General features: G+C 36.5%; 1 protein-coding gene across 4 annotated transcripts; it reads right to left on the bottom strand.

The window, feature by feature from the left end:
* Nucleotides 1-5,419: 5,419 nt before the first annotated feature.
* On the bottom strand, nucleotides 5,420-25,772 carry LOC127630024 (eukaryotic translation initiation factor 4H-like). Of its 4 annotated transcripts, XM_052107396.1 has the most exons (8): nucleotides 25,676-25,772; nucleotides 14,664-14,851; nucleotides 14,498-14,562; nucleotides 13,253-13,346; nucleotides 11,883-11,978; nucleotides 9,399-9,545; nucleotides 7,525-7,640; nucleotides 5,420-6,543 (listed from the first exon to the last, which is right to left on the bottom strand). In XM_052107396.1, exons 1-8 carry the CDS (start codon nucleotides 25,738-25,740, stop codon nucleotides 6,538-6,540), a joined length of 777 nt encoding a protein of 258 aa, XP_051963356.1. In that variant the 5' UTR covers nucleotides 25,741-25,772; the 3' UTR covers nucleotides 5,420-6,537. The 4 variants fall into 4 exon arrangements, with proteins under 4 accessions (XP_051963356.1, XP_051963354.1, XP_051963355.1 ...); XM_052107394.1 differs by having other exon boundaries at nucleotides 5,420-7,640; XM_052107395.1 differs by having other exon boundaries at nucleotides 5,420-7,640; nucleotides 11,901-11,978.
* Nucleotides 25,773-26,678: the final 906 nt, after the last annotated feature.

Below are 26,678 nucleotides of genomic sequence, written 5' to 3'. Positions count from 1 at the left end.
TGTTTCGCCATGGTGACATTTAAAATATTAAAAATAAATTAGCAATTTAGCATCTACGATATTTTGGCATGATGTTGCCTAAGTTTGGTGCCAGTCAGATGAATTCCCTATGAGGAGTATTTCATTTTCAAACAATCCAAAATGGCTGACTTCCTGTTGGGTGGAGCTAATGACTGTGAGTATGAAAATTGTTTGGCTTGATGAGAACTATATACATACCAGTTATGGTGAGTCTAGATAAAAATGGGCATGGTCATTTTTGCCCATTTTCAAGGGGGAGCTACAGAGTCTCCCCTGCATGCCACCCCTCCCTGCAACTTTGCCCAGTTCTAATGGCCGAGGACTCTGATGTGTGTGCAAAATTTCAAGTTTTCACACATGCTAAGTACCTAAAAAGTACTGAAAACCTTGAAAAGAATAATAATAATAAATATAGCTGCAAACAGAAATCAAGCATTGTAGGCCCAGCGTCTCCTAGAAGCTTTAGTAAAACAATGCATCATTTGTGTAAATGTAAATTTATTTTCCAAAGACTGTTGTGAGGGCCACACTTCTTGCTGCCAGTTGGTGGCACTACAACCGTGACCCACAGTAGATACATCAATGTGATCAGTCCTCAAGGCCAAACATGCGGGTCAATTTTGATGTGAATCACATGATGCTCGCAGAAGATATGAGACAATTCTTCCTATTTTTTTTGTTACTTTATCGCGTCGCCATGGAGACACCATTTGAGACATAAAAAATCCTTTCACAATTTAGCATCTTCAATGTTTTGGCATGATATTGCCTAAGTTTGGTGCCAGTCAGATGAATTCCCTATGAGGAGCATTTCAATTCCAAAGCATACCATTTTCAAACAATCCAAAATGGCTGACTTCCTGTTTGATGGAGCTAATGTCTGTGGTGTGAAAATTGTCTGGCTTGATGAGATCTACATACATGTTCAAAGTTTGGTGACTGTAGCTGAAAAGGAATGTGCTACAGAATCCCTGAACTATTTGGCACTACAGAGCCCCCTCTACACACCCATGAATGAATCTTTGCCCAGCCCTAATGGCCGACGATTCTGATGTGTGTGCAAAAGATCATAAATATTCAAGCATGCCAAGTACCTCGAAAACATATGAATATACATAAAAAGGAATAGTGCTTAATGCGTGGCCATGGCAACAGTAGTTAAGATATCGATTTTTTTTTTTTTTAAATCTGTACTGTTTTGACATTATTATAAACAAATTTGAAGCAGTTAAGATAAAAATAAGAGTGCTATTCCAAAGTCTGTAAACGTTCCACACTTCCTGCTGCCAGTTGGTGGCGCTATGATAGTGCCCCACAATAGCTACAGCCATGTGATCAGCCCCCAATTCCAAACATAAATTTTGATCTAAATCGTACAATGCATGCCGAAGATATGAGCACTTCCTCTTTTTCATTTGTTGCCATTATTTATCGCCTCGCCATGGCAACACCCTTTAAAATATAAAAAATCTGTTAACAATTTAGCATCTTCAAAGTCTTTGAAAACAAATTTTAAAACTTTGTTTTATATCAAAACCTTCATCAATGTTCAGAAACTTGGAATCAAATTGAAGCTTAAAAACTCAACTTTCATTTTCTGCATTCTATTGTGCAATTAGAACATTATGGTGAAAACATTTAAAAATGTTAACATGAGATGAGTGCATTTTTAAAACATGCGACATGTGAACAAGAGTACATATGTTTAATGTTCTCAGCTTGATCAGATCCAATGTTTGAAGAAAAAACATTGCGTGTCCACTGATGAAAATGCAACAACCACATCAGATTGGTTAAGTATCATTAATACCTTCTAGTTGAAGTTCTGTTAATATTTTGCATCTGTGATTATTTAGCTTTAATCACCTGAAATGTCTGCTAACATTATGCCAAATGTTTTTAACTGAAGTGTATTATACAGGATAAGCTTTTATGCAAGTAAATATGTTTGATCCTATTTGTTAAAATACATTTAAATACATAATATACACTGACAGCCAAAAGTTTGGAATAATGTATAGATTTTGCTCTTATGGAAAGAAATTGGTACATTTATTCACATTCAACTGATCACAATGTATAGTAAGGACATTAATAATGTGAAAAATTACTATTAGAATTTGAAAAAAAAAAAAAAAGTCTTAAACTCAGTTCTCAACAAAAAATCCTCCACGTGCAGCAATAACAGCTTTGCAGATCCATGGCATTCTAGCTGTAAGTTTGTCCAGATACTCTGACATTTCACCACACACTTCCTGTAGCACTTGCCATAGATGTGGCTGTCTTGTCGGGCACCTCTCACGCACCGTACAGTCTAGCTGAACCCACAAATGCTCAGTGAGGTTAATATCCATAATACTCTTTTACAATTATCTGTTGTACATTTTTTGTTTATTTGCCCACTCTAACATTTTCTTTTTGTTTTTCTGTTTCAAAAGTGGCTTTTTCTTTGCAATTCTTCCCATAAGACCTGCATCCCTGAGTCTTCTCTTTACTGTTGCACATGAAACTAGTGTTGAGCGGGTAGAATTCAATGAAGCTGTCAGCAGAGGATATGTGTGGTGTTTATTTCTCAAACTAGAGACTCTGATGTTCTTATCCTCTTGTTTAGTTGTACATCAGGACTTCCACATCTCTTTCTGTACTTGTTAGAGCCAGTTGTCCTTTGTCTTTGAAGACTGTAGTATACACCTTTGTACTAAATCTTCAGTTTTCTTTGGCAATTTCAAGCATTGTAGCCTTCTTTCCTCAAAACAATAACTGACTGATGAGTTTCTAGAGAAAGCTGTTTCTTTTTTTTTGCTAATATTGACCTTAATACATGCCAGTCTATTGCATACTGTGGCAACTCAAAAACAAACTAATTTATCGAACCAAATAGCTTTTAACTGTGCTTGATATAACAGGATTTTTTTTCTACTACCAAATTAGCAATTTAGCATGATTATTTAAGGATAATGTGTAGGAGTGATGGCTGCTAGAAAGGGGGTTTGTCTGCTGTTTTTACATCAGTAATGTCCTGACTATACTTTGTGATCAGTTGAATGCCACTTGTTGAATTAAAGTACCAATTTCCTTCCGAAACAGCAAAATCTGTACATTATTCCAGTCACGGGTCAGTAGCTTCCGTTAATGTTCACATCACCCTTCAGAATGGGGAAAAAATGTGATCTCCGTGATTTTTGGTGCAAAACAGTTTCAGTATTTCTGTTACTGCTGATCTACTGGGATCACACACAACAGTCACTATAGTTTATTCAGAATTATGTAAATAACAAATAATAAAAAAAGAGTGCACACCCTTAAACTAATACTTTGTTGAAGCACCTTTTGTTATTATTACAGCACTCAGTCTTTTTGGGTAGGAGTCTATTACTATTAGCATGGCACATCTTGAAGTGGCAATATTTGCCCACTCTTCTTTGCAAAAGCGCTCCAAGATTGCGAGGACATCTCCTGTGCACCACCCTCTTCAGATCACCCCACATATGTTCAATTGGATTCAGGTCTGGGCTCTGGCTGGGCCATTCCAAAACGTTAATCTTCTTCTGGTGAAGCCATGCTTTCGTGGATTTGGATGTGCGTTTTGGGTTATTGTCATGCTGAAAGGTGAACTTCCTCTTCATCTTTCTAACGGACACCTGAAGGTTTTGTGCCAAAATTGCCTGGTATTTGGAACTGTTAATTCCCTCCACCCAGACTAAGGCCCCAGTTCCAGCTGAAGAAAAACAGCCCCCAAGTATGATGCTGCCACCACCATGCTTCAATGTGGGTATGGTGTTCTTTGGGTGATGTGCAGTGTTGTTTTTGCGCCAAACATAACTTTTGGAATTACGGCCAAAAAGTTCAACCTTGGTTTCATCAGACCATAACACATTTTCCCACGTGCTTTTGGGAGACTTGATGTTTGTTTTTGCAAACTTCAGCTGGGCTTGGATGTTTTTCTTTGTAAGAAAAGGCTTCCGTCTTGCCACCCTACCCCATTCATATGAAGAATACGGGAGATTACTGTCACATGTAGCAAACAGCCAGTACTTCCACAGAAATTCCTGCAGTTCCTTTAATGTTGCTGTAGGCCTCTTGGAAGCCTCCCTGACCAGTTTTCTTCTCGTCTTTTCATACATTTTGGAGGGATGTCCAGTTCTTGGTAATGTCTCTGTTGTGCCATATTTTCTCCACTTGATGACAGTCTTCACTATGTTCCATGATATATCTAATGCTCTGGAAAATATGTTGTACCCTTCACCTGACTGATATCTTTCAACAATGAGATCCCTCTGATGCTTTGGAAGCTCTTGTGGACCATGGCTTTTGCTCTGAGATGCAACTAAGAAAATGTCAGGAAAATCCTACTAGAACAGCTGAACTTTATTTGTGATTTATCAGTCACTTTAAATGATGGCAGGTGTGTTATGACTTGTATTTAACATGAGTTCGAATGTGATTGGTTAATTCTGAACACAGCCACATCCCCAGTTATAAGAGGGTGTGCACACTTATGCAACCAGGTTATTGTAAGGTTTTTAGTTTTCATTTTGCCCCCACAAAGATTTCAGTTTGTTTTTCAATTGAATTGTTCACATATAGGTCACATTAAAAGTGGAAAAAGTTCTTACATGATTTATCTTTGTCTCATTCTTTTACATCACAAAAACCTGGCATTTTAACAGGGGTGTGTAGACTTTTCATATCCACTGTATATACATGTGATTTTTTTCATTTTTAATAAATTTGCAAAGATTTCAAACACATTCTATCACATTGTCATTATGGGGTATTGTTTGTAGAATTTTGAGGAAAACAATTAATTTAATCCATTTTGGAATTCACATAACAAAATGTGGAAAAAGTGAAGTGCTGTGAATTCTTTCCGGATGCACTGTGTGTATATAAATAATTATAAAAAATAACTACATTTGGAATCAACCTGATTACTTTTTCAAGGCACTGTATGTGTGTGTGTGTATATATATATATACACACATACATACAGGATAGTGTGGTGATATTTTACCAGGATATTACTTCACAATATTCACCTCCAAATTAGTCCTGGTTTCCATATACAGAATACCTCTAAATCCTTATATATTATGCATCCCTTTTCCCAAAATCACATAATAAATACCTTTTATTTAGAGCATTTGGCACCCCAAAATCAGGGTCTCCTCTTTAAATCTTTTATTCTTTACATTTGCAGGATACTAGCTCATGTTTCTGATGATGAGAATGACTACCTCCTGTGTCTTACTCAAGTGTACAGACCATTGTTGTCCCAACAAGTATAAGACAGTGTGTGTGTTGCTTTAACAAGACCTATGTCCTTGTTCTAGAGAAGATTGCAACACAACTCCTGAAGCTCTTGTGATAAACCAACTACAATAATTCAGAGGGCAAGTTTTGGTAAAGTAACCTTTTCTTTAAATGTCTCCAGCAATCACCATATAGTTTCACAGGACAGAGAATAAATTCATCCTGTTGTCTCAACACATCCATTTCAAACACTGTAAGATGATACAATTTATTGCCATAAACAGTGTAGGAAAATGAAAAGAAAATAATAAAAACAGCCAACCTCTATAGTACAGTAAAAAAGCAGTGTTGAACTTCCTCATTTTTATGCAGTAAAATGGAAAACAAAAATTGCATCATGGATTTCCCATGAGGATTCTACAATTGATCCATTAGATGATGAAACTACAGTGCCTGTTGTCACCTCAATTGGTAATTTGCGAGCGGTTCATTTTTGTTTAATAAGCTTCACACGGAAAGGCAGTACAACTGATGGTGTTAAAAAATGGATTGTAGTTTAAAATGCCTTTGTTTTCTTGAAAGAATTACATTGCCATCAAGCTGTGAATTTTGCTGTAGACCCAAAGTGTCTCCAACCAAATCAATCATGCATACGTGTTGCTCTTCAAAATGAATGGTGTGGCACATTGTTCCTGAAAGCATTTCTCACCTGGATTGGCCTGACTTAGTCTAAAATCTTTCATAAAGAATTAAAAACAAATTCAAAAGCTCTCTTCGCTTTGAAGTCGTTTAATTAAGAATCAAGCTCAAGTTTTTAATTTTCAAACACAGTAAAGAAATGTAAAGAGCAAAATATAAAAGGACACAGCAGGTTTTACTCCTACGTGTCTACAAATTCCAAATGGCTGGTTTAAACACAAAGATACTTTGGAAAGGGAGAATATACATCATAAAGTCCTTAAACACAATGAAATCAACCTGGAGATGCTGTCCTCCATGTTTTGGCTCTTTCAGGTGTGTGGGAGGAGTTTGTGAGGACAGACAAGGGCAGAGTAAAGACTACGCCCCACACCCTTTTCTAGAGGCCCCACCTCCACATGCTTTCTAAGCCAATCGGATGAGGGTTCGTTTAGGATTCGGGAGGAGACCAGCACCTCGTGCCCCTGCCTGCTTGAAGTCTTTGAAAGATTTTTTTTTTTTGGAGATCAAAGCCGGTAGAATCCAGTATAGCCTTCCAGAATAATGCAGCCACACTGATACATATTAATTCTTAAGAGAACGGAAACAAAACAAAAAAAGAACAAAATGGTTACACAGGGTCCATTCTAAAGTGTTGACATTTGCACATGAACATTATGACAAAGCAATATTAGAATCAGTTCAACACAAACGCTGCAGTAGGTGGAACTGCCGTCGATCTACCGAAATTAACATTGTTAAATGACCTTTTCACAGCTCAAAATATGAACACTGACTGTACAACTGGACTACACTGTGCTTAAACACGGCAATTTACAGACACCATCAGGACAGGCGAAAAAACAAGCACCACATGTATAATCCAGTGTGCATTCCAATGTTATTGTGTTTAAATTGGTGGAAAAATGTAAAGGGGCGATGCTTTGAAATAAATGTAGTTACGTCTAGGTGTAGTTCAGCAAAAATCCAGAGAACAAAATAAAATGTTGTATTAGCAATCCAATAAACCTCTAATACTGCTTCATGCGAATGCCGATCGAATGTCAACTGTGGAGACATTGTTTATCGCATGATGAAAGGGCTTAATGTGTATAGTTTAATCTACAAAAAACTCTTTGAAGAACAAAAAACTCTTCAAAGAACATTCCCCTGATGAAAACTACAGTACAGAGCAGGGACTAATTACATGGAAGCAAAAGTGGACATTAAACCATTGTTAAACAGTTTGCCATGCATTCATGAACTGCTCGTTGGTGTGCGCAGGTGTCATGATGATCGATGTGGGCGTGGCCTTTTGTGTATTTTGTTTTCCCATTGAATAAATATATAGTTGCGCAATCTGAATTCAGAAGTAGGGGCTCCTCTGTTCATCTCAAACAGGTAGGAATTATGACTGAGGCCTTATCACATTCCTATTGGCATCGATACGTTTTTTTTCCTTTTTTATCCAGGGGCCTCCCCCCTCCCCGTACAACCCTCCCCCTCTTTTTCGCTCCCTTTTGGAGTGCAGAGGGAGGCTGCAGTCTCTTAGTGTTTGTCTTTGGGAATTACCTCCTCCCTAGGTTTGGCACCCCCAAAGATGGCCGAGTTGGGGTTGGCCACTTGGTTAAGGGGAGCTGCCACCGTACGGGGCTTCAACTGTAGCCTTGGCCTCTGTGCTCTTTCCTCTGTGAAAAGGAAATGAAAATGATTGAGAATTATACTTTTTATTATTGTATATAATATATAATAATCAAAACTTCAAGGTCAACATGAAATGGAATTCACCACCCAATTTTACTTACGTAATATGACTTATTTCAAAGTGCAATAGATATTCAATGAAACAAAATTCTGGGTGGTACTATCCTATCCATTGGGAATGCATTGAATGCGGGTGTTCTATACCAGAATGGAGCCAGACCGAAAAGCAAGCTTGCAGTGAATTGTGGAGGACTACTCCCACTGGCACCCTCACATGGGGGCTTAAGGTCAAGTGTAATGCTATTGGTAAAGTCTATTGTTATTTCTTCACCATTATTGCCTTGTGCTTAAACGTGTATACACATATATATATATATATATACACACACACACACATACATACATACATACATACATACATACACACACACACAATTTCTGTGCTCACTATTGGAATGATTTTAAAAAGGCTGCAATACATACAACAGCAGCCTATAACCATGCCTTTTGAGTAGGGCTGTCACAATTATGAAATTTGGCTGATTAACTGTCAAACAAATAATTGCAATTATGATGATTAATTGTCAGTTTCAGGGTTTAAACAGTAATGAGTAATGATTTCTATTTTAGGGCTTTTACAATTTTGATGATTAACTGTCATGCAAACTTTCATACTTTTAAGGCGTGTGTGCGCTTCATACACCTTAAAACATTTATTCAACCTGGAATCATATAAAACAGGGATTTATGACTTCCATGAAGGCTTTAAAAACTTGACTTGGAAAAATATTTTAAATATTAAATTTTCCAAATACTTAAAATGTGTCATTTTGTTATACATTAGTCTTGGTCCATTTTTAGCTGTCTGCTGTGGTTTGTTGATGTCTCTACAGCTGCATGTTGCCAGTAGAGCTGGAGTTGCGCTTACTGCCCGCTGCTGCCTGGGACTCGTAGGAAAATTCCTTATTACAGTATGGGGGATTGTGTAAACGCTTTAGTTCTTATAATTAATTGCACTGAATTATTGCGCATGAACAAAGACCTTTGAGATTTGATGAGATTTTGAAAATGTTACTTTATTCAAAGCAGCCGTATCTTCAGTGTCACTGCGAGACATTAACACTGCATGTATAAACCCGCACTAATTGAGATAATTTGACATTACGCAAACATCACATTCAAGTGAAACAGGACGCTTTGCGATACCAATCAAAATCCTTGCCCAGAAGTTTGGCATCGACCTCCACATGTGGTTCAGGAGCTGCTTTGAATGTGGTCCGCAATGCAAATCAGTGGGACGGTCAGTCTATTTGGAGCGCTCACATGATGCAACAACACCGGATAATGAGGCAAAAACACACCGTCCATGTCATTTCCATATTCGCTTAAAATGGCCTTTAGATAGTAAAATGTGATTCACATTTGAAGTGCACAATAAACCACAGTTCTCGTATATAATCTCGATATAATCGCAATCAGGTGAATATTTAATAACTGCAACAGGCCTACTTTTGTGCTATTAGTTAACATTTTCCCCACCCATGCGGACTCTGTGATGTCAGCCAAAAAATATATTTTTCCCAAGGAAGGGAGTTATTACATATTGATGCTCTAATGAATCATGCACTATAAGACCAAAAGCATGTATTAGGAAAGTAAATGGGGTCCATTTTATTTTATGTTGACTTTCAAGTCTGTATACAAGGTATCTGCTTTTTCAAAGAAATTTTAAATTGCGACACCATCTGAGGGTTCTCTGAAGTCTGTCTGGCCTACGCGAGGAGGTCCATCTCTGAAGCGCCCCATGCCTCCACCTCCACCTCCCCTTCTGTCACCAGGGCGACCGCCTCCTCGACTCCTCCCACCCATGAAGTCATCTTCTCTATATCCTGTGGAAAAAGAAAGGTTGTGACTAACTGGTCCATCAAGCTCTCAATGCACTGCAAAATTGTACAGAATAAATAATCCAGGATAGGTTAAGGACTCATCTGGAAGGAGATTCTGATCCTAGATCAGTATTTCTAGACAACTTTAATTATACCCCAGCAGGGAGACTCCTGTGACAACATGACTGATGGCGATGAGATGAATTCTGAGAATTCATGAATATGTAAAAAAAAAAAAAAAATTATAATTACATAAATCTATGAAAAGGTAATTCAATGAACATACATATAAATGTGCCCTGTTGATCATAAAATCCCTTGTATCACAGAAGTAAAATGAATCTTCTGTGTTGTTTTAAGGTCTATGGTCAGTATCTGTGACATGCTGTTAACTTAGCCACATCATTTTGAATGTTCCCTCAGTTTGCAAAAATTCAAAATCATTTATGTGAAGCTCACAAATGGGCACTTGCAAAGTGTAGTCTGGCTTTTTTATGGTGGTTTTGAAGCATTGGCTTCTTCCTTGCGGAGTAGCATTTCAGGTTATGTAGATATAGGACTGGTTTCACTGTGGATATAGATACTTATCTACCCATTTCCTCCAGCACAAGGCCCTTTGCTCTTGTTCTGGGATATATTTATATATGGTGTTTATACTTGCTTACTATTGTTTGTACAGATGAACGTGGTACATTTAGGTGTTTGGAAATTGCTCCCAAGGATGAACCAGACTTGTGGAGGTCCACAATTTGTTTTTCTGAGGTCTTGGTTGATTTCATTTGATTTTCCCCATGTCGTCAAGCAAAGAGGCACTAAGTTTGAAGGTAGGCCTAAAAATTCATCCACAGGTACACCTCCAATTCAGTACACCTCCTATCAGAAGCTAATTGTCTAAAGGCTTTACATCATCTTCTGGAATTTTCCAAGCTGCTTAAAGGCACAGTTAACTCAAGTTGTGATAGTCAATTATAAGTGAAACAATCTGTAAACAATTGTTGGAAAAATTACTTGTTTCATGTACAAAGTAGATTTCCTAAACGACTTGCTAAAACTATAGTTTGCAAATATGAAATCTGTGGAGTGGTTAGATTATTTGGAATTACTTCAACCTAGTGTATGTAAACTTCTGACTTTAGATTATATATAAAATTATTTTTATTTATTTATTATTATTTTATTAAATCAGAGGTGCTGGAATGACATTCCGAACCATCAATCCCCAATTTAACCCCGATTCTATCTGAAATATACCCAAATGAATTGAAATCCAATTGGAAAGGAATCACAAGCTTGTGAAACAGATTTTAATCATGAAGTCTGTATCAATAGCCAACACTACAAACATGCAACTTATTTTTTGTTGTTTTTATGAGACATTGTATTGTGCAGCCATACAATTGAGTGAACAGGGAAATTAAAGTCTGACTCATTGTGAAATCTGATTTATACAAGTGAATCAGAGTGTCTTCTTTGCTTTAGCAAATCAGTTCGTTCAGATAGTTCCTTTTATTTAATTGGAGCAAATAAATCTATATTTAAATTGTCTTATTTTTTTAATTTGTTTTAAGTATGCTAGTTCAAGTTCGATGCAAGTGTCTTGAAGCTCGGTGATCTACAGTTTTAAAGTAGCTTCCCAACACTCGTATTAATACGATTTGACAGTTGCATAATTAAAATGTTTATTTGCAATGCTACCCACTTTCCTGCTTGGCTTTCGTTACATGTAAATACTGTAAAGAAAATTTACGTTTCTTTTTTTACAAACTGAGGAAAACAATGAAATTGTCTGTGGTAATGAGTGCAACAGTCTGGTTCCGAAAGAAAAAATCCCAATAACTGATTTTTAATGATAACTAACCTTTAGATATAGACCCTAACCCTACCCATGATCCTGGGGGAGACAATCCACTAGTCCAAAATGGCAGCAAAAGAGCCCAGCACCAATGGCACACTCCCATACTCCCATGATGCACTGTAAATGACACAATCAAGTCTTCCTCCCTACACTCTCCAACTTCTATTTGTATGTATCTGAAGTTTTATTTTTATTGCTAAACATTAACAAATCAATACTTTTATATTTTTCCACTTAATTTAATTATCCAGTGCTTCATGGGATTGTAGCTCATTCCCTCATTAAAGTGTTTCACCTCAGAGCTGGTTGGTTTGGTTCATGGCTTATGAAATACTTAACTCCTATGAAATACATTATGAAATTACTACTGAGAAAATAAATTAGAAAAATCTTTCAGGAAAAAATACATCTGAGGAAGTGGTGCTAATGTCAGCATGTCACAGACATGGTCCTAAAGTTATTAGCTGATTATCTAGAGATCTTGCCCAATTCACTCTCCGCACCTCCTCCACCTCCAGAGTTGTCGTAGTCGTCTCTGGGGTCACGTCCCCCTCCTCTGGGCCCACGTGAGCCACCACGGCCTGAAAGGGACAGGGGGGGGGTTCTCTGTTTAATTATGCTGCAATTCAAAACTAAGTGTAGGGTGAAGAAGAGGCCCACCAGATACCTGTTCTAGTGAACCAATCAGACTGCCAACACTGCTTACAAGAAGAAACCAGTGACACAGAGAAGTTAAGTCAATAGAAAAGCACTCCATTTGTTAGAGGGGAAAGAAGGGGAGCTAATAAGATTTAAGCATGAAAAACAGAAAAGAATAAAAGATCTGAAGATGAAATGTGCACACATGAAAAATTATTAAGGTATGACAGAGAAGTCAACGGGTTTAATTTCTATGTTAACAAATGTAAACTTTTTGTTCAGTATAATTAGTGCATGTAATTTTTAGCTTCATAAACAATATAATTTTCTATAGCAAAACAGGTCAGAATGAGAAGACAAAAATCAGAGTTCAAAATGATTCTACATTAATTAGGGGTGGATGGTATGACCAAAATTTGAATCAGAATACAAATAATTTAATATAATTATAATAATATATACACCAGCCTAAATATTTTAGCAGGGAATTCAGCAAAAAGAGTTAATATAGTAAATAACCATTTGATAGCAAGTGTTTGTGAATACTCCAGCTAAATACATCACAAACGAAAGGTATTTCATCTCATTTGATTATTTTCTTTTATTTGGAACTTGATGCATGCAAGAAATAAATGATTAAAAAATTATAATTTCTGCAAATAGTTGCTTTACAATAACAATTGAGTTAAAGGCAAAAGACTCAAAACAGGAAAGTTAAAATTATAACTGTTTGTTTGCAAATTAATTGCATATTTCATCATCAGCACAGCCTGATCACACACTGCCCAAGTTTTCTTGACCAAGAATTCGACTGGTTGAGCCAAATTCAAAGGCATTGAATATAATATAGTCGATATACCAACACATGTAAACACCTGCAAAAAATATATATTTTAATGAGTCAATTTGCGACATTGCAACTATAAATTCACCTTTGCGTTGTGACCAACAATTACCAACAATGTATTTCCTTATCTCAACTTGTTTGAGTCATCTTTTGCATTACTCCATTTCTTGTTGCTGATAGCCATGCCATAGATGTTTGATAGCCATGTTACTGTATTAACGACACAATTCTACCATTGCGAAGCAAGCCTCTATACAGTCATACCACCCAGCCCTAACACCATTTTATCCTTAAAAATATAATCAAACAGCTTTTAAAAGACTTTTAAAATGTGTTTTAAATAACCCAATATACTGGCAGACACAGTACCTCTGTCGTCTTTCCGGAAGCCAAAGCCTCCGGCTCCACGTTCTTGTTTTCGGCCTTCTGCGATATCCACCCTCAATGATCGATCCCCTAGAAGCTGTTAAAGAAACACTGTAATTAATAATCTTTATATAAATAAATCATAATCTGTATTAGCCTAAAGGTCCATTTATACTTCTGCATCGAACCTATGCCGTAGACTTGTTTTGCATTATAGTTCTGCATTTGTGTCTGTAAATAAACAGCCAAGTACTAGTATATGGAGAAAAATTATACATTTCATAAATAAACAAAAGCAATGCAATTTGTGGATTCTAAATTATTTCTTATTATTGCATTAAAAATGTATTCATGTTGAGACTATATATATATTACATTATTTATTAAACATGTTTTCCATGCAGATAGAAAATAAACTAGGTATTTACTGTATGCTTGCTCTTGAATCAATTGAATAATAATAAATTAATATTTTGGCATACTTTTGATAAAATGTGCTGATTTATTTTTGAAATTTAAAACAGCCAATTTGCTTGACAGACACATAATGGGTGTCATTTTAAAGCTGGACATTACAGTGCATATAAGCAATATAACCAACTCTAAACAGGTGCTTTTAACGTGTACACAAAGCATTGTTTAATTTTTGGAGAGGTACATGTCAGGCAATGGTGTAGACAATGCCATAATTGCTGTAGATACATGTAGCCTATGCCGTAGGATCAACGCAGATGTATAAAGCTAACCCAGCTTTTAATATGTCTGAGCATTGGTCTGAGCTGGCCAATAATGAAAGCAGATAATATTAGTATACTCCTTTTTTTTTTATACCAGGTTACTAAAGTATTAAATTGTTTTCAATCTTTACTACTGTATATTGTTCTGGATGCATGATTTAACAGAGAATTATTGGAATTTGACCATTTCTATACCAGTATATCCCATATTCAAAATGACACCGCTATTGAAATACTAATATATCAGCAAGGACAATTAATCCGCAAATATTGTGACATTTTGAATACGGGATATACTGACAACTGAATAACAACTGAAATGTTAATGTTGGAGTATAAATGTCTTGTTTTCAAATATTTTGAGTGAATCGCATGTTGTGTAAGATGAAACTCTTTGTTTAGATGTCAGCTATTGAAAAAAAAGGATTGTCGACCACTAGGCGAGTAACATTATTGCCGACTAGTATAATAGTAACAACATAGTAACTTCCAGGTAATTTTAAACACTTACAGCACCATCATACGTCAAAGCCTCTTTTAGAGATTCCAAATCGTCAAACTCTACATAACAGAAACCTTGAGTGTGAAAAGAAAAAAAACAAAAAAAACAATTCAGGGTTACATGAATACTAAATCCTCATTATTCAAAATGTGTTGTTTTGTGCATGGCAGCCCACCTTTGAACTTGTCTGTCTCTTTGTCTCTAACTAATCGCACACTCCTGACGCTGAGGTCTTTGAAAATGGCGTCTATGTCTCCTTGCACCGTGTTGAAAGGCAGGTTGCCAACATAAGCTGTGTAGGGCGGCTCTGTGGGGAGTTCCTTCTGCTTTCGGGGGCCGCTTGAGCCGCCACCACCTCTGGGTCTGTGGTCGAACAAACAAACACCTATATCAGCTCTACAACCCCCAAAATAAACAATTGTCAGATAACTATTTTCTTGCATAAATAAGAGGTAAAACATAAAACAGTGATAAACTGATATTTAAACATTTTGAAATTTTTTGCCATGGACCAAATACAGCGTCTCATTTGCAGAAGTAGTTTGCCCTTTGAGGACGTTCCAAAAACAGCCTTGGCAAATGAATAAACATTTGTTTTTAAATTTATTGAGTTAAATTGCAAATTTTGTTGGTCTAATTTTTTTATCATTAAGTTCTCTTATACTGTACAATGAATATCATGGTCAGTGATGACACTAGAAAAATAGTGTCACACCAAATATGATCTTTCTGAGCTGTATTCTTGAATATTTTGCTCTAGCACTGAACACGCTTTATTTATGCCCTGTACACAGTCTCTTTTCCCCGCATGCGAGTATGAGGCGCCGCATAAGTTAAAGTGGTTCCAAAGTGCCTTTAGACCATAACTTTTTTCCTTCAAAATTTTGCTTCATTAATCAGCGCATGAGCCTTTAATAACGATCTAATGTTCTAATTTGGGCTAATTAATTACATCTCTGGCATGGTTGACAAGGAAAGGCTATAAAACTACTAGTTTGTAGCTTGGTCTTTCTTTCTTTAATGAAAATATAAAATGGCCCATTCAGACTTATACATTTTCTCTCGGGGGATACCCCTGAACCCCTGTACAGTATCACTCCTCAGCCACAGGGGCTTCAATGCCCCGTACTTGAGTATATGAATGTAAAGAAATATATAATTTGAATGTAAAAATATTCAAACAAATACTGCACTGCTGTCATTATGCTTCAAAACGAACAGATGACCTTTTAACATTCATATCCAACGGCACTCGATTGATAAACTCTACTAAATATTTTAATATTTTGGAGGAAGATCCCTCAGACCACAATGCTTTGGCTGTCTCTGGGCCCCCAATTCAGTTATGTACACACCATTTTGACTGTTTACGAATATGATTTTTTTCTTCTGCAAACTTATTTGCAATGTGCAAATATTAAGGTATATCGTGATAAATATAGATATTGCACGTTAATTGCCAAGCCATACTTGCCAGTGTGAGAGAACCAATGCCTGCATTAAAAGTGTGCGAGAGAATCTGCACAGACAATGCAAGTTTACAGATGATTGTCCATTATTAAACTACATTGCATAATGCAGAATGTAATATATAATGCAATGGGGGAATATTTGATGGTCCTGATAATGCTAAATGTAATGCCTTCACCAGTAAATGTATTGTGCATTTATAAAATGTTTTTACTGGATAAGCTTACAATGCCATTAAAAAGTATTTTTGAAAAGGATATTTTAGAAATGTCATTACTGACAATTTTTTAAAACTTACATTTTAAATATTTTAATTTAATATTGTATGTAATCAGTGAGAGTGTGCAAGTATATGTATCTAACATAATTAAGTATTTTCAGCTTGGCAGAATTAATAATATTTATATTCTGATGTGACACTATTGCCAGTGGTGGGCTGGTTTTAAGTCCTAGTCCATCCCTGATGGATCATTTTGCACTTTAATGAACTGTACTTATGTTCTACAAGTAAAGAAAAGGAACCGTTTGGCAAATGTTTTAAAAGTCATTAAAAACATTCAAACTTAAACATTTCTTGACTCATGCGTTCTTTGAAGTATGGTGATAGTATTGTCTAGTACATTTTGTATTGTGAAACAAACAGAATCGTTAGACCCTTAATATTTAGTGTTTCTAAATAAAAATATAGGAAATACAATTTTGCTTTTAATCAGATCAAAGAAATAATCAGACTAATTATCAAAATAATCATTAATTGCACCCCTAACATCAGCATTATATCAGCTGTGTTCAACTAAGATATTGGTATCAGCAACTGAAAAATAATCTTAATATAAAGATTGCGTATTTATACAACAGTTTCTAGCCTAGAAAGCTTTTTAGACTAAAAAGCTCTCCCACCACCAAAAAACAAAATATGGTCCCATTGTAATACCATGTTTTTGGACTCATACCATGATATTCTTTGAAATACCATTGAAATTTCCATGGTACATGAATATGGTATCATTTAATACCATTTGATACCACTGTACCATGATACCACCAAAGTGTTTTTGTAGGTGTCTTTAAGAGTCAACAAAGACAATTTGGCACTTCAATACCTTTAAAGTTTTAATGAAAGAATACCACTTTAAAGGTGCTCTCGGTAACTTATCTTTGTGTCACCTTGGACTTAAACTGACACCTATCGGCTTGGATGAAGCATAATTTAAAATCAATAGTTTGCCGTTTGAGATGCCATTGCAGAAATCAATGAGGGAAATTGTCAAATAACAGTGCGGTTACTGACAATAATAGAGTAGTATTCGGCTGGTCATGTGATTCTAATGTGGCAGCCCCCATGTGCGGACCCTCTCCATGTAGAATAAAACAGCTTTCATAAGGTGACTGAAATGACTGGAGTCTTCAATTTAATGTGTGGTCATGTTTTCCTACATATATTGCAAAATTATAATTCATGTCTTGTTAAACTTTGATGAAAAACATTACCGAGTGCACCTTTAAGTGGTGAACATTGTTCACTAAATAAGTGCAAAAAAGCCTCACATTCTGAAAGAACGGATAAGAGAGTTCTTTGTTGCCGAACTGTGGTGGTGGAGGCAGTAGGAAAGATGAGGAGTTTCTCCTCTTCAATTCTGCACTTGCCCTGAATGTTTGAATCAGATATTTGAACAATACAAGGAGAGCTTACTTTAATCTGCTGTACAAAACATGGTGCTGCCTCTGCTTTTGACATTCATTCTTGTTAAGCCGGCACCACACTAGCCAATTGCAGTGATTGCAGTGATTTAAATTGCAGTAATCTGTAGCCACCAGGTTAGAAACTAAGCTCGCATTTGCTTCTGCCAGCAGCCGTCAGCCTCCCTGCTGAGTTAATGGTTCCAGCAATGGGAAAAAAGGATCCAGTATGACAGGAAAAAATTATTCTGTTGCCGAGGAGGGCTTGTGTTCTCTTCAAGTGACCAATGAGCTTCTTTATACTGAAGAACTGACAAGATGTCAAGGTGATCTAAAGGTTTTCGTTGCACTAAGCTGCATATCATCACAAATGCTGATTGTAATCCATTGTGATTCTATCACCAAGCGTTTTCCCCCTAAACTAAAAGAACTAATGAAATCTGAAAGCGGAGTCTCTTTACTTACTGAGCTTCAATGTCAAGAAAAAGTATGTGAACCCTTTGGAAATAGCTGGTTTTCTGCATTAATTGGTCATAAAATGTGATCTCATCTTCATTAAAGTCACAAGTACACAAACACAATGTGCTTCAGCGAACAATACACAAGCAATTATAATCTTACATGTCTTTATTGAACACAACCCATTAACATTCAAACTACTTTGGAAAATGTAAACCACAGGATTTAATAAAAAGTCAATCCTCCTTTGGCAAAAATAACCTCAACAAACCATTTCCGAAAGCCACAGATTAGACCAGCACAAGGTTCAGAAAGAATTTTAGACCATTCTTCCTATCAGAACTGCTTCAGCTCAGCCATTTTCTTAGGATGTCTGATGGAGATGCACCAATCTGATAACTGGATCGGTATCGGCTCCGATGCTAAAGCTTTTAGACGGATCGGGTATCAGTCCAACGAGCCTGATCCAAATCCGATACTGAGTGTTAGTCATGTTTGTTGCTGTCAAGCTCCAAAAATGACATAAAAGAACCATAAAAACACAATTAAAGCGGTTCATATGACTCATGCATTTTATTGTGTAGTTAGTGGTTTGTGTTTCTATACATAATAAAGAGTACTCCAAATTAATTCCACACAATTTTCTTTTTTTAAAGCCATTCTGATGCTCCCTCCACTGTACTTCACAGTTGGGATGACTTTTTTTTGCCATACGGAGTGCTGCGTTCGTTCCAAACATTCAACCTTAGTTTCACCAGTCCACAAAACCTTTTCCTAGCATTGTGGAGTGTCAAGGTGGTCTTTGGTAAACTACAAGAGCAAAGCAATGTTTTTGTTGGAAAGCAAAAAAATCCTATTGTTATCAACTGTTTTTGTCTTGTTTTCCATTTAAAATGGTCTAAAAATCCTTTAAACAAGATACATTTACTTGAGAAGCAACATATAAGATATTTAGATGAACTTTAAATGAATGTATCTTAAAATAAGCATTTTTTCATTTTGTTAAACTTCTGCAAGTGCAGTAAAGACAAATATACTTCTATTCAAATCTATTCTCTAAAAGAAAGTTTAAATATCTTGTATGCTACTTCTCAGGTGAAAGCAACTTTTTCGAAGGATTTTTAGAGGAGGCCGTTTTCCAAGCAGCATTTATGCGCCCTTGAAGGGCACGCTACTTGAAAGGTTGTTCCAAACAAAAGAAAGTTAATTATTTCACAAAGGTCCCTTTCACAAGACTATATTTAAACTGTGATGCCATGCTCCCTTCAGAGTGCCCACATCAAGAGCTCTGTCTATCGTAGTTATTAGGGCATAGGGATGATCACTTTGATTGGAGTTTGAGTGTGCATCAGCCGGGTGCTGTTTTAATCTCTCTTCCCCTTAGATCGGGACACTTCACTCAACTCACATAAGAGGTGCTGACAGCAAAGAGAAATGCCAGTTTCGGAGTTTGTAGTTATTTACAAGACTTGCTTTCTTATTATTTGAACTTTAATAACGGATGCATTAAATATATAATGGTGAGGGGTTTCCTTTAAAAGATGCTCTGACTTGCAAGTTTTGCTTCAGTGGAACAGCAGCTCTGGCTCCACTATATTTCACCATGAGAGTGCTTCTGTACTTAGTTATTTTGTATAATTCCCTCATACTTTGCAATCTACATCACCTGATGCTGTTTGGAAAGTTTAGAGTGCATCTGTACTGTGCGTGGTGTAATTCTTCCTCTCCTCATTCAGGCGCGAGCTGCAGTGCTACTCTCATGTGTCAGAGTTTCATATGATCTCATGTTACGTTAAATGAGATCAAACGACTATTCGACAATGGAAATCGTGTCGACAATATTTTTTATTGTCAACATTTTCGATAATGTTGACTAATCGCTTCTGCCCTATTTCTGAGATCTCTTATTTGCGAGGCATTGTCCACGTCAGCAGATGCTTCTTGTGAAAAGTACATTTCAAATGTTGTAGTGCTTTATAGAAGTCAAAGTAGTTCTAATCCAATCTTGTTGCCAGGTTTGCCAGCTCCAGACAGTAATTAACTTTTGTTGACGTCATTGACGCCTAGTGGTTCACATACTTTTTCCAACCTATATGTGAATGTTTGAATGATGTTCAATATAAGAACAATACAACCATTTGTGTGTTATTAGATAACAGATTGTGTTTGTTCATTATTGTAACTTAGATGAAGATCAAACTAGATTTTAAGATAAATTTATACATGAACGCAGGCAATTCTAAAGTGTTTACATACTTTTTATTGCCACGTTATAAGGCTATATGAAATTATATTTCCGCTTGTAAAATCACAAGTTAAATATTTTTATGCAAACATTTTTTAAATGTTTTTTTTTAAATGGCCAACACAATATCTAGAGAGCAGTGTGACCAATATAATACAGATATATGAATTCATGATGGCAAATGAGAAATACAGAATTGCTGATATCAAACAAACACATGTTTTTGGCCAATGCTGGTTTTCAAAAACTGTCTAAATAACAGGCAATTAATTGGCCTGGGCAATGTAAATATAGACTACCAATTTAAGTCTAATAACCAGCTACTAAAAGAGAGCAATACCAATAGTTAATCATTGGCTTTGGACAAAGATTGCAGAAAGAATATTTGCAGTCTTTTCAGTTATTTTCTTTCTGTACTAGTAGTTTAAGTCTGTGCAAAGCAATGCTGAGAGCTCCTGATGGGATCCAATATGCAAGAACATTCCTCTGGTGTCAGATTGATATGAATACCATGCAGAGACACTCACTGATGCAGAGATGTGTACAGCGTGACATGTTACTCCTTGGCAGAGCATGTCTGACATCTACAGATCTGTGCTGTCCACACTGAATGATATATTACTGATACTAGGTACTCCGAGTAACAGAAGGCACATGAAGGAGCTCAAGAAGGTTTGTCATCAACCCAAATACCTAATATATATATATATACACACACATATATATACACATACACACACAGTACTGTGCAAAGGGTTTAGGCACTTGTGAAAAATGTTCCATAATTAGGAGGTCTTAAAAATGAATGCCATAAATAGTTTTCATTTATCACTTAATGTCATACAAAGTCCAGTAAACATAAAGCTAAATCAATATTCGGTGTGACCACCTTTGCCTTTAAAACAGCACCAATTGTCCTTGGTACACCTGGACACAGTTTTTCTAGGTTGTTGGCATATAGGATGTTCCAAGTTTCTTGGAGAATTCGCCATAGATCTATTTAATCTCAATTGCTTCTGTCTCTTCATGTAATTTCAGACTGACAAAATGTTCAGTGGGGGGGCTTTGTGGGGGCCGTGACATCTGTTGCAGGGCTCCCTGTTCTAATCTTTTCTATTTGCAAAATATGCTAATAATGTTTCTGAGTCTAACATTTATATTTCCTATTGACACACTAAAACTGAAGATATAAATAACTATCTTAAGACAAAAGCTTTTGTGAAACATCTCACTTTTGCACAGTACTGTGTAATAACACACACACACACACACACACACACACACACACACACACAGTTGAAATCAGATGTTTACATACACTAAGTGAACTGTGCCTTTAAGTAGTTTGGAAAATTAGACCAAAATGATATCAAGCCTTTAGTCAAGCAGTCAATTAGCTTCTGATAGGCTAATTGGATTCAATTAGAGGTGCACCTGTGGCTGTATTTTAAGGCTCGGTGTCTCTTTGCTTATTTCTTTAGATTTTCCCATGATATCAATCAAAGACCTCCCAAATTGCAGACCTCCACAAGTCTGCTTCATCGCTGGTAACAATTTCCAAATGCCTGATTGTACCACATTCATCTGTACAAACAATAGTATGAAAGTATAAACACCATGTGACCATGCAGCCATCATACTGCTCAGGAAGGAGACATATTCTGTCTCCTAGAGATGAACGTAGTTTGGTGCGAAAAGTGCAAATCAATCCCAGAACAACAACAAAGGACCTGCAGAAATCAGGTTAACAAATATGTATATCCACAGTAAAAAGAGACCTAAAACGACATAACCTGAAAGGTTGCTCTGCAAGGAGGACCCACTGCTCCAAAACTGCCATAAAAAAGCCAGACTACATTTTGCAAGAGCACATGGGGACAAAGTTCTTACTTGGAGAAATTTCCTCTGGTCTGATGAAACAAAAATGGCCATAATGGCCATCGTTATGTTGGGAAGAAAAAGGGTGAGGCTTGCAAGCCGAAGATCACATCCTAACCGTGAAGCATGGGGGTGGCAACGTCATGTTGTGGGGGTGTTTTGCTGCAGGAGGGACTGCCGCACTTTACAAAATAAATGGCATCATGAGGAACATCTCAAGACATCAGCCATGAGTTAAAGCTGGGTCTCAAATGGGTCTTCCAAATGGACAATGACCCCAAACATACCTCTAAAGTTGTAGCAAAATGGCTTAAGGACAACAAAGTCAAGGTATTGGAGTGGCCATCACAAAGACCTTAATCTAATAGAAAATTTGTGGGCAGAACTGAAAAAGTGTGTGCGAGCAAGGAGGCCTACAAACCTGATTCAGTTACACCAGTTCTGTCTGGAGGAATGGGCCAAAATTCCAGCAACTTATTGTGAAAAGCTTGTTGAAGGCTACCTAAAAAGTTTGACACAAGTTAAACAATTTAAAGGCAATGCTACCAAATACTAACAAAGTGAATGTAAACTTCTGACTTCAACTGATATATACATATATTAGGGATGCACCGAAATTTCAGCCACCGAAAATTTTCGGCCGAAAATGGCACTTTCGGTTTTTGGCCGAAAGAGAAAAAAGGCCAAAAATATGAGCCGAAAATACCTCCTCGCCCCGCCAATCAGTGCTCTGATTTCGCTCTGGATCGATCTAGCCCTTATCACAGCGCTACCAAACAAAGGCCGATCATGTCAGCGGTGTGGAAATTCTTCAAAGTTTCTGATAAGGACATCAAATTTGCGATCTGCAGTGTTTATTCAGAAGAAATGTCAAGATATATATATATATATATACACACACACACACACACACACACACACACACTACAGCAAGAGATTCTACAGGAAAGTGTCACAACTAGCGCAGCTACAACACAACTTGAGGCGTATCTAGCTGAACTACCCATTGCCAGAAGCGACAATCCCCTTGACTACGGTAGCATAAACAAAGACCGCTTTCCTTGGCTTGCGCGGATTGCGCACAGGTATTTATCTGCCCAAGCACCAGCACAGAGAGTGAGAGACTGTTCAGTGCAGCATCTCATGTTCTTGATGAGCTTTCTGACAGGAGACACTGTCAGAAAGTTTAGCAATTTTTGTTCTTTAGGAGAAACCGGTCACTTGTAGTTAAATAGAAAGCGGTCCAATATGATGTGTATAGCAATTACATTACCCTTGTTCTTCACTTGAGGATACATCTGTCGTTTACAGTAGAGGTTGGATTTAGTTCAATTACTGTTGTTTTGCACAATAATGCTCACTTAAAGTGTACATACGTTTACATAAACAGAATAGAGCACTGATCTATATCTATATAATTATATATTATAGTTATATATAGATCAGTGGAACAGAGGCCCTCTGCCATTCTGTGTTCTGCCTTTTGTTTTAATTAAAATTACTGTTGCATATTTAAACTTTTTGAAAGTTGCTAGCTAAGTTCATTACTTGACTGTTGTTTTTCATATAATAGTTTTCTAAAACTTTACAATATTTGGATAATTGTTAATACAATCTGTAAAATTAGATTTTTACAGAAATGAAAGAAGAATATTTAATATAGTTTTAATATATTTTTTTGTCCAATTTTGGTGTTACTTTAAATAAAAGTGTGATTTATTTTATTGGTTTGTAGTTTTTCAATTCAGATTCATTAAATTCATGAAATTAATGAAAAAGTATAAAATTAATACAATTATACACACCATTTTTAATTTTTTTTTAAATATATATATATATATATATATAGGGATGCACCGGAATGACAATTCTGGGCCGAAACCGAAATATATATATATTAGTGCTGCACGATTAATCAAATCGCACTGTCAGCCTGTGCGATTATATGACGGCAAAATGCTGCAATTATATTAAATAAGTGCATGTGTGGACGTGACAGGCCATTCTCTCTGAGAGCTGTTTGTCCATTTTCTACAATATGACTAAATGTTACTAAAATATTACTAAAATATCAACAGTTTTCATTGACTACATTAAAAAGCCCAGTAAGCCAAACAAAACAAAGCACAATTACAGATGTGTTTGCGAGTGTCACGCCATATGACAAGTCTTCACAGAGATATAAACAGACATGATGCATCGTTAGCAAAGTGGGATTTCAGAAAATGATCCTCACACTGGACAAGAGGTACCAGCAATAAGTAGAACTTTTTAGAAAGAGGATTTGGAAATACCAGTTGGTCATTTAAAAAAAAAAAAAAACACAACAGCAACAACAACAATTTTAGTGGTTTGAGTGAACCACACTTTTATATCCAGTTTCCTTTTCTAAAGAGTTTATAGTAAGTACATGTTACATCCTGATTAAATGTCCCTGTTTGTTTGGACAATCTTATTTTCATGAAAATATTTATTATTTCAGCATTATCAGTAATCTATTTTTGCATTTTCCTTGATAACCAAGCAAGTTGATTCATGATACCATTTGTTTACTATATCGAATTAGCCTCAATAATCACAAATTGACATTTTCCCCAAATCATGCAGCCCTAATATATATATATATATATATATATATATATATATATATATATATATATATACACACATACACCCACAATGTATATACACCATGGTACTACTGAATAATTACCAAATTTATATACCATGGTATTTACATGATGTTCCAACGCATTTAAATGAATACCACTTTACCATTATATATGTATGACACCGGTCCAAAAACGTGGCAGTACTATGATACTCATTTTGACATGCTTACAAACAGCAAAGGAATGCTTGCTTTCTGTTTCTATTCTCAATAACTGAAATAACTCTCACATATCTGTGAGAGACATTGTGCACGCATGCATACAAAGCCATCTGGAGGGGAGATTTCATGAAGACCAAAAGTGTATGCCATCAGATTGACCTGTTGATCGATAATGTCAACAAAACTTTGTGATGAGTACGCCAGACTAGATCAAAAATCAAACACTACATATATGATCAATAAAACACTTAATACATTAGATTTAACTGGCTTTTGATTCAAGGCCCATTGCATATCTTCAATTCGTGCTATATCCATGCAGAACGCAGTCGAACTAATCAAATACAGCAATTATGATTGCAATAATCATGTTTACTACAGAGAAGATATGGGGTGGCTTTACATAACGTGCACAGGCACTAAAATGCTGACTATGCCGTGAGACATTCAGTCCATGTGGGCTGAGTTTCGTGCCCGGCCTTCCATTCATCATCGCGGGAGAGCGCGACGCTAGCGTGGCCTACACCCGCTTGATCCCACACAAACTCCGCGCTCACACGCACCCACCCGCTGCCTCCCTTCTTACGCACTCAGATGCATGCTCTACCACGGGATTTCTTACCCCCTTCCACCGCCAAAGCTCCCGTAAGCCCGATCCCGGTCATCGTATTGATCGTAGTCCGCCATTGCCGAACGATGCTGTTCAGAGAAAGCAGCAGTCTGACGCCGAAGGACCCCAAAATATACGGCTGTGAGAATTTGCTGGCCTGTGCGTGCCTGAATCACGACACTTGTGTGATTATATAATAAATATACATATTGATGAACTAAACTTACTCCAACTTTTTAAATACAACTTTCTTATGTTTATTGTGGAGTTCGTATGCAAATACATATTTTTTAAAGTCGACATTGCTAGTTTTTTAAGTTAGGCAATGGCGTGTAGAGTCGAGATGTGAGCTAATGGGGAGAAGCATGCTGAATATTGATTTGTATAGACTTACATAAGAACTGTTTACATACACTACAAGTGAAAAGTTTGCACACACTTGACTGAATTTATGTTTTTCTTGATATTATATCTTTTTGTATACATAATTTTTTGCTTGTAATTATAAAAAAAAATTTGTTGACAAATATAAAGTGTGCCAGAGATTATTTAGCAGAGATGGGCCACTTCAATTAAAATGAATAGGCGAAATTGGAACGCCCAACCGTCTTTCAGGGAAAAAAGCCAATCACCTTTTAGATACAGACATCGGTTGTCAATCATATCGAGATAGCGCATGCGCATTAGCTATAAAAGCAAGGGAACATTGCGTTTTTTAAAGCATAATCGGAGGAAAGAAGCACAATTTATGATACCAGTGTTGTCAGATTTGACTGTTAATTGTAAATATGCTCTTTAATCGTAATTTTGACCAACCGTTTTGGAGATTTTGATCTTTTCTCATTCAAATAGATATGAGCTGCGTTTGTATGGCACTTGTTTACATTGAAAAATATCTGCCCAGGTGATTGTGCCTAGGTATGAAATCAAATTTTATTCATTTATTTGTTTGTTTGTTGGACCGAATTGTGAAGAAAAAAAAAACAGCCAACACGTTTCCAGTATTCGTAACGTC

This window comes from Xyrauchen texanus, chromosome 36, assembly GCF_025860055.1.
Source record: "Xyrauchen texanus isolate HMW12.3.18 chromosome 36, RBS_HiC_50CHRs, whole genome shotgun sequence".
NCBI lineage: Eukaryota > Metazoa > Chordata > Actinopteri > Cypriniformes > Catostomidae > Xyrauchen > Xyrauchen texanus.
This window is presented reverse-complemented; position numbering and strand designations above follow the sequence as displayed.